Raw genomic sequence first — 12,300 nt, 5'->3', positions numbered from 1 at the left:
CATGGTTGGGCTGTATACATCTCGAAATCCGATGCATGCTTAAGCCTAGACAGAGGTATCTTCTCTAATGAATATGGTGTCATCAAAATACCTTCTGTTAATACCACTGCAGCGAGGCATTCCTTTTCCTTGTCATCCAAAGGTTCTTCACCCTCTTCTGGTTCATTAAATAGTTGATATTGAAGTTGAGTTAAAGTGTAATCTCCTCTCACCGCCCAAGAATATGGTTCACTAATTGGATCTTTGCCGTTATTCCTTGGTTCTCTATGAATAGATTCGCATTGAATCCCTATGTTTAATAAAACAATGATGTTAGTTTTTTCAAACTTGCCTAATATAAACTGTTTTAAAACCCTTTTAAATCCCTTTTAAAAGAGTTTTAAAAGGATTTTAAAACTTCTAAAACGGGAAAAACCCTTTTACAATAGTTTTCAAAGGGTTTTAAAAGGGTTTTAAAACTTTTAAAAAGGGAAAAACCCTTTTACAATAGAGTTTTAAAAGGGTTTTAAAAGAGTTTAAAAGAGTTTTAAAAGAGTTTTAAAAGGGTTTTAACGGGCTTTTAACAATTTTAAAGTTTAAAGGGGTTTTAAAAGGTTTTAAAAGGGTTTTAAAACCATTGCAAACACTTTATAATTACCTGTTGTAAGGAAGAACTCTCTCATGGAGAACCGAAGAGGTTGCATGTCGACTGTAAACCATAAGTTTTTCCCTCTTGTCTTCAGCCTTCTCAGCATCAAGTAGTGGAATATTTTCCCAGAAAATTTGATGTCTCTGGCCGAAAGNATTCAAAACTTACACAAGTTGCTGTCTTAATAGCTTCAACAATATCATCAAACCTTGCATATCGACTTGATTGCCAGTTGAGAATCAGTGGATAGAATGTTCTGGAAAAATTACATCTTCTCCCAAATGTATTACCAAAAATTGGAACAGCACTCAAGGCCCATATATATAATGCCATGGGAAATTCCTTGACACTATACAGACCTTTTGACCAAGAATCTTTATCGAATTTCTGAATGCATGTGGCGAGAATGTTATAAGCTTCCTTGCCTCATGGTTGGGCTGTATACATCTCGAAATCCGATGCATGCTTAAGCCTAGACAGAGGTATCTTCTCTAATGAATATGGTGTCATCAAAATACCTTCTGTTAATACCACTGCAGCGAGGCATTCCTTTTCCTTGTCATCCAAAGGTTCTTCACCCTCTTCTGGTTCATTAAATAGTCGATATTGAAGTTGAGTTAAAGTGTAATCTCCTCTCACCGCCCAAGAATATGGTTCACTAATTGGATCTTTGCCGTTATTCCTTGGTTCTCTATGAATAGGTTCGCATTGAATCCCTATGTTTAATAAAACAATGATGTTAGTTTTTTCAAACTTGCCTAATATAAACTGTTTTAAAACCCTTTTAAATCCCTTTTAAAAGAGTTTTAAAAGGGTTTTAAAACTTCTAAAACGGGAAAAACCCTTTTACAATAGTTTTAAAAGGTTTTAAAAAGGTTTTAAAACGGTTTTAAAACCCTTTTAAAACCCTTTTACAATAGTTTTAAAAGGTTTTAAAAAGGTTTTAAAAGGGTTTTAAAAGGGTTTTAAAAGGGTTTTAAAACTTTTAAAACGTTTAAAACGGGAAGAACCCTTTTACAATAGAGTTTTAAAAGTGTTTTAAAAGAGTTTAAAAGAGTTTTAAAAGAGTTTTAAAAGGGTTTTAACGGGCTTTTAACAATTTTAAAGTTTAAAGGGGTTTTAAAAGGTTTTAAAAGGGTTTTAAAAGGGTTTTTAAAAGGGTTTTAAAACCATTGCAAACACTTTATAATTACCTGTTGTAAGGAAGAACTCTCTCAAGGAGAACCGAAGAGGTTGCATGTCGACTGTAAACCATAAGTTTCTCCCTCTTGTCTTCAGCCTTCTCAGCATCAAGTAGTGGAATATTTTCCCAGAAAATCTGATGTCTCTGGCCGAAAGTTCGATGATGTGCCCAAGGAAGGAAGATTGAAGCTTCGTGAAAGATGCTTTTCCTAATGCATGTTTAACTTTGGCAACTAGGCTTAAGTCCGAATGTTGACATATGTTTGCTCCAACAATTGGTTCTAAACCCATACCATATGTTGGTTCTGGTAGTGCAAGGGGTTCAAAATCACTTGATGCCATCTGTTAAAGAAACACACTTAATTAGACTTTTCAACGGATTAACAAGAGTTTTAAAAGGGTTTTTAAAAATCAACATCACACGTTATCGATCTGAAGTCATCTTATCAACACACTTTATCAACATAATTCAACTACGACCGATCTAAAAATTGATATCAAATGGTTTAACAGGGACTTTCTAAAAAGCAAGAGATAACAAAAATCCAAATTTACAAGACTTTACTAATTTCAAATCCATATCAAACACAATTATCGATCTGAATGCGTCAAATCTGAATCTGGATCGATATCAAAGAAACTGAAGGGGATTTTAAAAACTGTTTTAAAAGAACATAAATCCAAATTTAAAAGAGTTTACATATTCCAAATCTATATCAAAGAAATCTAAAAGCCCTAAATTTAAAAAAAGCGATAGTCCAAATTGATAAACCCAGAAAAAAACAAAGAAAGAATGAACCTGCCTGCGATAGAACCAGAATCAATGTCGGGAATTACGTGTACGAGAGACGAAAGCGCAGAATCGCCTCGAAGAAAGATCGAGAATCGCCGCGAAGAAGGATCGAGAATCGCCGCGCAGAATCGCCGATGAACGAAGGAGAGAGAATCGTCGGTTGAGGAAGGAGAGAAGCACGGCGAAGTGGAGAGAAAATTAGGTTTCCTTCATTAAGGGTAAAAAAGTCTTTTTCACCAAAAAAGGGGTACCCTTAAAAATAGACCCTTCCCAAGGGCATTTTTAAAAAGTGGAAGGGAAAAAGGGGCATTTTTGCTTTTCCCCTGTTTCTCAAATAAGCATTTTGAAAACACTCCTACATTATCTCTCTTACTTTTTAATATACATATATATATATATATATATGAGAAATTTGTTCAGCAACTACAACAACTGGAGTTGCCCTAATATTTTTATCATAAACAACTTTTTGTTTTTAATTTGATGGTTGTGGTTTTACTAACGCTTTGTGTTTAAGATTTATGTAGTTTAACCCTACTTATTATTTTTTCTTTTTTAAATAATTTTATTTTAGTAGCAAATACTCTTCATTTATTTTATTACTTTCAAATAAATTTATAATATATAATATAAATTTTAAATTAAAAATTTGTTTTTTTTGAAATATTTCTCCCGTGACATCGCGAGGGTCTGAGTCCTAATACTTATAAAATTAGTGATCAAGCTAAAATCATATAGACACTCTTCGATAGAAATTAGATGTAAATACAGAAAAATGTGAGGAAAGATTCAACCATATATAACTGATGAGTTGGATAATGGAGTCATGGAGATGTAGTTGATGGTAAAAAGTTCTCATTTAATTTACTAGATTTAGTATATTCTAATTCTATATTTGCAGACTTGCAGCTATTAGGCTCAGGGGCGGATCCACCTTGATTAAGGGTGGTGCAGGTGCATGAAAGTATAAATTCATTTAATTTTTATATAAGTTTCTAAGGTTAAGTAGCTTACTGTTAAGAATGCACCAGCTCAATTGTTGAAGCTGACCTATCCTTACTGCATTCCCTCAAAAGAATTTTCTCCAAAGTTTTCAGTTTTTTTTTTTTCTATATATATAAACCGATAACAATCACTTTTTTGTTGGAAACTGGTAACAATCACTCTGTCATGAAATTTTGATTTATTGAATTGAGAATAAATGATTCTAAACACACAAGTTTTTAGTCGCAAAGGGTTTTAAATATCAATTCTTCGGGCACTATAGATTTTTTTCCATTTTATCATATTAATTTATGATCTCCTTAACACTTTTACGCTTATCCGTTTGTTATTTGTTTGATACTATAATGAATGTATTGAGTGTGTTTACTGATTCACAATTATTAACAGAACATATACATTCTTTACCCATGTTATTGTCTTCATAGAGAAAGTGAGATGGATTCTAAGAAGTTCAGCGATTTCTCGACCATGCCTCTTAAAAATATCAAAAATAAAGGCAAAATGGGAAAAGTAAACTTGAATCCCAAGTAGTAACCAAACACAGATTCATTATAAATATATGCTCATCGCCTCCTATCCGGCTAATCGTTTTAGAAAAATCAGACTTCAGAAAAAGGAAAAAAGAAAAAGAAAGAGATAAAAAAACAGAGCTCTAGGATTATAAACTTCTTTGAGTATTCTTAACTAAATCGACTCTTCATTTGGTTACGTTCGTGATGAAATTGTATTCAAAGCATTTGAAGCACATGAGAGATGTACGTATATTAGATTTTGCAAATTTACACTAGTTTTTAACAAACAAATTAGGAGATTTAGAGGAGTGGGTAAATGGAAAAAGGCATGCAGAAAATAGTAAAAAAAAAATATTACAATACTCTAAGAATTAACACAATTTTTGTTGTTGTTTTGAAATGTAATGTATACTACAAATAACTAAATGTTAAAAATGTATTGAAAATATTTTACATCTATATTTTTTTTTTATAATTGTATATGATTTTGATTATGTTAATGATTTTATGTTATTTTTGTTTTTCATTAAAATTATAATCTTTACTCTATTAAAGCTTTGTGATGGAGCGTTATTGCTCTTAGAAATGGCAGTATGAAACCTAATAATCAACAAAAAATTTATAATAAATGCAAAAATCTGTGCTTAAAATTCATCATGATGATAGGAATAATAAAGTTAACATTAATCCTATAAATTTTTATTAAAGAGTTTAATTTTTTTCTTAATTACCAAAACTTAATACTAAATAAATAACACGTCAATCTATATATATATTTTTGAAGACATTCAGCAAATAAATCCTGGAGTTGCAAACTATTTACAATCATGCCATTATCATTAATTATTAATTTATTTTTATCTAGTTAATTAATATTAAGTTTTGATTTTTGGAAACAAGATTTTCTATCCTACTAAAATTTCTAAAACAATCAGAATCACTCCCTTTAACATTAAGTATTAAGTTTATTATTAATTTAATTAATATAAAGTTTCCAATTTTACGAAATAATATTTTCTCCATATAGACATTTTTTGAATAATCGGCCTTGTGACAACCCGTCCCGTTGACCCTACTAGCCCACCGCTAGCTTGCCCCCATAGGCTTGAAGCTGGCCCTGCAGGGCATCGATCCTAACCCCTCACTGGGCAAATGGAACTATTCATCCAAATCCACAGTAGGTTATTGGTGCGCCAGGCGTTCCTCGAACCCTGGTCCCCACCCTTTAACAACATTCCCACAGGACAAGCTGTCACCAATTGACCTGTAGATCAATTGATGGCAACTTGTCTTGTGGGAAGGTTGTTAAAGGGTGGGGACCAGGGTTCGAGGAACGCCTGGCGCACCAATAACCTACTGGTGGATTGGGATATCCACAGTGATGGGTTAGGATCGATGCCCTGCAGGGCCAGCTTGGGGTCCGTTTGGGCGGCTAGCAGTGAGGCTAGTTGGCTAGCAGTGAGGCTAGTGGGGTCCACGGGACGGGTTGTTACAGGCCTAATCAATCAACGACAATGTTTTTAAACCCGGGCCGGAAGATGAACCGTAAGTCTTTCAGGTTGCTGGGTCAATTAGCCGGACCGGTTGAACCACAAGTCAATTAGTTTATTGGTTTGTTTATATTTTATAAATATAACATCTACTTTTCTATAAATATATGAACAAAACATACACAGTTAAGTATTAACAGTCAATATAACATTCCTACTTTTAGTACACATAGGAATTATATACTACTAACAAAATACTTTCTAATTTCTATACTAACTAATATATCTATATTTGTAAGGTTGTACATTTAAAAAAAAATACAAATTAAACATTAGTTATATATATAGTTAATCTATAAAACAAATTACATTTTTTTATTAAAAAAATAGCTCCGCGGTGTACCGCGGGTGAATATCTAGTATTACTGATTTATAAAATAAATAATGTTGTGAAATTGTTAAGTTGACTGAATAGCAAATTACATTTGCCTAAACTTATTGTTTTTTTAATTAACAAGTTACTCAAAACATAGGATTTTTTTTTTTTTTTTGCTTTAACAATTTGGATATAAATATATTACCATTTTCCCCTCATCCATATATATGAGACTATCTGTTCCTTTCAGTTCTTATAATATAGAAAAAAATCATACATATACAGTATACTCGTGCAAATGATCATTGTAAACCAATTTTGAAAGAGACACAATTTCTTTTTTGGTCACTGAAGAGAAAATGAAACGTGAACCGAACCGTCTAATTTATCACCGAACCTTAGGTTCGGATTTGGTTTTGATTTTAAGGAGAAAAGGAAACTTGAGTCCCAAGTTGATTCATTATAAATAAACTTATCGCCTCCGATCTCCAATCTCCAATCTCCTATCTGTCTCAGAGAAAAAGGAAAAATTAAGAGAGAGAAAAAAACAAAACAGAGGTGTAGGGTAATAAAGATGTCGAATTCAACATCTTCTGATAGATTAGGTCAGTGGGACGAAGACTCGAACCGTCCCCACAAGAAGCGGAAGTATTCACAAACCAGATCAGAGACGAACGTGATAGAGGATGATGCAGATTCGTCGAGCAAGAGGAACCGTTCGATCCTAAGAAAGCCAGAGAGCGATTCGTGGGTGGTGGCTCGTTATCTCGGAAGCGACTCAAACGCCTCTGTTTACTTAGCCTTAAGAACGACTGAAGAAGGCGAAGACGATCTTCCTCCCAGGATGGCCATCAAGTCTAACGAGTTCTCAGAATCAGCATATCTCATGATCGAGGAGAAGTTCTTGCATCGTCTCGAAGGCCCATACATCGTCTCTTGCTACGGCCACGAGATAACAGAGGAGAAGAACGAGCAGAAGAAGTACTTCAACACCATACTCGACTACTGTCCTGGCCAAACCCTAGAGAAGCAAATCAAAAGCCACAGAGAAGGGTTACCAATTGATGATGTGAAGAGATTCGCTAGCGATATCTTGCGTGGTCTCAAGTGTATACACGGAGAAGAGATCATTCACCGCGACATCAAACCAAAGAACATCTTACTCAAGCCTCTGAACAGCCTATTTGCCAAGTATGGGTATAACAATGCTAAGATCTCTGGTTTGGGAAACGCGTTGGAGAAAAAGCGGATTGATGATGGTGAAAACTGGAATCACACGAGTGGAACCGCAAGGTTTATGTCACCGGAGCTTATAAGGGACAAGGTTTTGGACTATGGTGCGGATGTGTGGGCTTTTGGTTGTACTGTGCTTGAGATGTTGACTGGAGAACGGGTTTGGGGAGAGTATGGTGAGCTTGATTGGGAAAGTTGGGTTACTGTCATTGGTAAAAGTGGTCTGGTTCCAACTATCCCTGATTACTTGTCTGAAGAGGCTAGGGACTTTCTCAGAAAGTGTTTGGAGAGAGACCCTGCTAGAAGGTGGTCAGTTGATAGTTTGATCAATCATGAGTTCTTGTATGATGAAGTAGAAGCAGAGATAGAAGCAGATGAAGCAAATCTAAATGCTGTAGCGGCGTTTCAACAAGAAGAGGAAGAAGAAGAAGAAGAAGAAGAAGAAGAAGAAGAAGAAGTAGAAGAAGGAGGAGGGGGAGGAGGAGGAGAAGAAGCCATTGAAATAGATGAAGAATACCCTAACGACGATTCGGAAGAAGAAGATTCGGAAGAAGAAGATCCAGAAGAAGAAGATCCAGAAGAAGAAGATGAATTTGAGATTTTTATGTGACAATCTACACTTGTTTGGAATCTTATATTTCATTATTGGTTTACTAAATCTGCAAAATTAGGATGATTATTGTAAAGACGAAATATGTTTCAGTTGCTCTGTATTTTTATTGATTGTTTGAAAAGCTTGAGATGTTATATGTTTTGGTTTAAGAAGAGAAAGCAAATTTCATATTTCATGGAACCACTATTACTGATTACATAAGCTAATAATGGACAAGTTGAGAAAGTTTGTGTCTTGCTAATTAATGTACTGTAAATGGAAAAAGATTCCAAATCTTGATAATCATGTAATCTTCTTCTTAGTAACAACATCCTTAAGCTTCATCTTAGATAATGAATAATTAACATTGTGGTGGTGAGAGAGTATTTTGACAGTTTTGGGTATTATTAGTGTTTAGTCAGGGTCTATAAAATGGGTTACTTTGCATCTGATCTTGTTAGTCTTCTTCTTGCACAATCCTGAGTGTGTTTTGTTTGGCCTTTCTAGATCAATAAAAATTTTAAAACCCTCTCTCTCTCTCTGCTATTTCTAAGGGTTTTAGGGATTTTTAGGCATTGTCGTCAAAATGGCTACCACCAGATTACTCGTATCGCGATCTGGAACAGTATCTTCCTCTCGGTCTTTGCTCTCTCCTCGCCTCTTTGGTTTCCTCAATAGCTTCACTTCCTTAAAATCGGTTTCACCACCATCGAAGCCTCTCCTCAAATCGTTTTCCTCAGTGCCGAGAGCTCAGGAATCGAGAAAGATGTCGCAGACCAAGATACTCGCATTCCCGCCACAGTTATCACCGGATTCCTCAGTTCTGGAAAGGTACCGGATTGAATTCATGTTTATTGAACTTGTGTACGATTCGCGAAACTTGTCCTCTTTCTGCGATTTCTGAGATATTTTTGTTTGCTGCAGACGACTCTGCTAAATCATATTTTGACTTCAAACCATGGGAAGCGCATAGCAGTCATAGAAAATGAGGTAACACAAAGTCAAAAGTAGAGGAGTATCTTTTAGCTTAATGTTGCAGTCAGATTGGTTAAGCATTTCAGATTTGTGGGATATATAAACAGTTTGGGGAGGTTGATATCGATGGATCTCTGGTTGCGAGCCACTCTTCTTCCTCTGACGATATCATCATGGTCAACAATGGTTGCTTATGCTGTACTGTTCGTGGTGATTTAGTCAAAATGCTTCTTCAGTTGGTTAAGAATAAAAGAGACAGATTTGACCATATTGTTATCGAAACTACAGGTATAATCTATCTGAAGCTGATAAATTTGAGTTATGCGACTTGGCATTATTAGTTTCTCGGTGTGTTAGTGAGATTGTGCTTACCTTTTTGATGCTTATCAGGGCTTGCGAAACCTGGTCCCGTCATTGAAACCTTTTCTAGTGATGATTTGCTTCCGAAATATATCAAATTAGATGGCGTTGTTACACTTGTTCGACTCCAAACACGCGATGCAGCATTTGAATGAAGTGAAACCGAGATTTGTTGTGAACGAGGCAGTTGAACAAATTGCTTATGCAGATCGTATAGTTTTGAATAAGGTTTGTTTGTTTTATCTTCTTTTAAGAGTCCAGTTCTGTGATGCATATCAGTCATTTGATACAATGTATGAGGAATCATCTTGTAGGTCGTTAAGTATTTAACTATATTTTTATGGTAGATTGATTTGGTTACTGAGCCTGAGTTGGAGCACTTAACTAAAAGAATCAAGGTAAGACACTTATTAGCTCATGAGCTCACTTTCTCCAATAGAATGAAGATGTATTTGTCATTGACATTTCTTATTTAATTGGTTTTAAAAATCAATAGCAAATCAACTCTATGGCACCCATCAAACGCACCAAATTCGGAGATGTTGATATGGATTTTGTCTTAGGGATTGATTGGAGGTTATGATCTTGAGAGGTAACCTCTGCTATGTCTTTTGTCCAAGTTTAAGTTATCTTTCTCTCTGTTGGTGTCCTGAAATAGCTTACCTTTCCAGAATCGACTCAGAAGTCAATGCAGATGGCTTTAGTTGTGCAGAGGATCATGATCATCATCACCATCAATGCAGTCATGGTATATAGATCAGTCTTCAAATAGAAAATGCTTTCTTAACCTAGCTAATTTAGAAGTTGAATCATTCCACGAGCATCTTCGGATTTCACTTTTGTCATTATAGATGGGTGATATATTAATACTAATACAGGAAAGCACAAAGAACATCAACATGATCACGTCCATGACTCTGCTGTCACAAGTGTTAGCATAGTTTCAGAAGGAATTCTTGATCTAGATGAGGTAAAAGTTACTTTTCTCCATCTTTACTTTAGCTGATTCTTGATTCAGTCATGCTATCTCCGTTGACCTCAACACATTCTGTTTATATGAACTTGTAGGTTGACGATTGGTTAGAAAGATTGATAGAAGAAAAAGGCGATGATTTATACAGAATGAAAGGTGTTCTCTCCATCGAGAGCTCTGATCAACGTTATATTTTCCAGGTCTCGAAAATACTAGTTCAACCGTTACTTATACGATTAATCTCTTATATAATTTATTCAAATCCATTGGAGTTGACAATGGAATCCATTGCAGGGGGTCCATTCGACGTTAGACGGATGCCAGGGTAAATCATGGGGACCCGAAGAGAAGCGGATAAACAAACTTGTGTTTATTGGAAGAAACTTAGATGAGACCATTCTCAGAAAAGGCTTCAAAGGTTGTCTAATATAAAAAGGAAGAAAGAACTCGGAAGCAGGGTCCATGTTTAATGTTTTGATTCTAATCTTCTACAGATAACACATCTTAGTCGATAGAAAGTAGGCAGACGTACTTGAAACAGGGTTAAACCCAGTTTAGCTAGCAGGTTATCTCAAAACGTACTGGGTTTCTAAAAGGCGTTGTCAGAACATATATAAACGTGTACTTTATTCTTCTGTTTGGCTCCTTACCATCTTCGTTGATTGCCGGACATGCAAACGCAAGGTCCGCAAACCTTATCATTGACGCCATTGTTAACTTCTGCTTTTCGTTTGGTTTGTGTTCGTATTTTGGTCTTATAAGAGAGGGGAGACGTTGCATGAGGAAGTTAATTATACCGTGGATGTTAATTTGGATATTTCCGAACAAAGCAACATGTGCCCGGCTTGTAAAAGTTGTGGACACAAAAAAAGTAGTATCGCTCGCTTGATAAGGATTGCGACTCCGGATTTTGTGCTTCCTTTGACAAGTTCCAACATTTTTGCTTAAAAGAAACCCTTTTCTTACCACAATTGAATTGAATTATTTTTTTTAATACTACGATCCGTATATACGATACAGTTCCACATAAATATGAAGATAGAATCTTTCGCATTAAGTAAAAGAGAGAAACGTAGCAATTAATGCATCATATCGAATCCATATACGTAAGGTATGGTATGGTGAAAGTTGTTACAATTCATTTTGAAAACACTTAATACTAAAATATTCCCATCACTTCTTTTAACAGCCATGCTTTTTTTTTTTTCTGTTCTCCTTAACTAAGAGGTACCGCTTCGCACGGTCTTTAAAAACGAACCGCTTTTGGTTATTTCTCTCAATGGTTTGTCGGTGTATCTAACCGTGTTATAAACCCACGCACCCGAAACCGCACCAAGTATTGGTGAGACTATGTAGATCCAAATTCCTTTATAGCAACCGTGCACCATTGCAGGTCCAAAACTTCTTGCTGGATTCATCGAAGCACTCGATATCGGTCTGATAAAAATGATAAACATAAATATCATTTTTTTAATTTTTTTTAGTGGAAAAAGAAAAGTATGTGCACACTAATAATAAATAGAATTGGTGAGTGATAATTTAACTTACGCAGCAATTAGAACATTAAGTAGAATCGTTGCTCCTATTGCTAATCCAGCAAGCTCTCCGATCTGAATATTGTAGCATTTGATCCCAATGTTAACTTTCTCATAAATTTAAAGACCAAAGAAAACAAATGTAATCTCTGAGGCAGTAGTATTAATTAACAACACTAACTAATATATAGAGAAACAATTGAAAACCAGAAAATGTCTTTGGTCACGAAAAAATATACTAATATTTTTGGTTAGAAACTTAGAATATTGCCTTCCTTGTAATCAAAATTTATTATATATATTTGTTTTTTGATCATTTATAATTTTATATTATTAGAGTTTGTGTATTCCTTTGTTTGTGACGTTTACATTAACTATATATATAAATTGAATTAGATTTTGAAGGGTGAGTCTAGTATACAAGCCATCAAATCTGACTAGTACATAATTTCAGTTCAACACAAGAAAAATTTGGAAATACTAACCGCTCTATTATCCGTAGCAACGCCAGAAGTGATGAACATTAGATAGAAAGTGACGATAAACTCCATCACAAACGCTTGCAGATCCGATCCCACCGGTGATGATCCAATAAACACATCGTGTTTTCCGCTACAAACGTCGTGATCAAGTCCCAACAACAGCC

General features: G+C 35.0%; 3 protein-coding genes and 1 pseudogene across 5 annotated transcripts in view; 2 read left to right on the top strand and 2 right to left on the bottom strand.

Moving 5' to 3' along the window:
- Positions 1,055-2,156, bottom strand: LOC104733496. Its single transcript, XM_010453070.2, has 2 exons — positions 1,822-2,156; positions 1,055-1,344 (listed from the first exon to the last, which is right to left on the bottom strand). Exons 1-2 carry the CDS (start codon positions 2,150-2,152, stop codon positions 1,055-1,057), a joined length of 621 nt encoding a protein of 206 aa, XP_010451372.1. The 5' UTR covers positions 2,153-2,156.
- On the top strand, positions 6,561-7,981 carry LOC104733495 (mitogen-activated protein kinase kinase 9-like). Its single transcript, XM_010453069.1, has 2 exons — positions 6,561-7,613; positions 7,955-7,981. The coding sequence occupies exons 1-2, from the start codon at positions 6,561-6,563 to the stop codon at positions 7,979-7,981; spliced, it is 1,080 nt and encodes a 359-aa protein (XP_010451371.1).
- Positions 8,398-10,735, top strand: LOC104733494 (annotated as a pseudogene).
- LOC104731667 (aquaporin NIP1-1) overlaps positions 11,128-12,300 on the bottom strand; it is a 4,487-nt gene continuing 3,314 nt past the window's right edge. Inside the window, exons 4-6 of one of the 3 annotated variants that reach the window (XM_010451118.1) lie at positions 12,140-12,253; positions 11,668-11,729; positions 11,128-11,556 (exon numbers count right to left, since the gene is read on the bottom strand). In XM_010451118.1, coding sequence (XP_010449420.1) covers positions 11,340-11,556; positions 11,668-11,729; positions 12,140-12,253 — 393 coding nt within the window. In that variant the 3' untranslated portion in view covers positions 11,128-11,339. Of the gene's footprint in view, positions 11,557-11,663; positions 11,730-12,139; positions 12,254-12,300 lie in introns of those variants that run through there. The other 2 variants (XM_019233992.1, XM_010451119.1) reach the window with 2 other exon arrangements.

The sequence above is a fragment of the Camelina sativa genome, chromosome 12 (genome assembly GCF_000633955.1).
Source record: "Camelina sativa cultivar DH55 chromosome 12, Cs, whole genome shotgun sequence".
In the NCBI taxonomy this organism is placed as follows: Eukaryota; Viridiplantae; Streptophyta; class Magnoliopsida; order Brassicales; family Brassicaceae; genus Camelina; species Camelina sativa.
The sequence above is the reverse complement of the archived record's forward strand: the minus strand, read 5'-3'. Positions and strand labels throughout refer to the sequence as shown.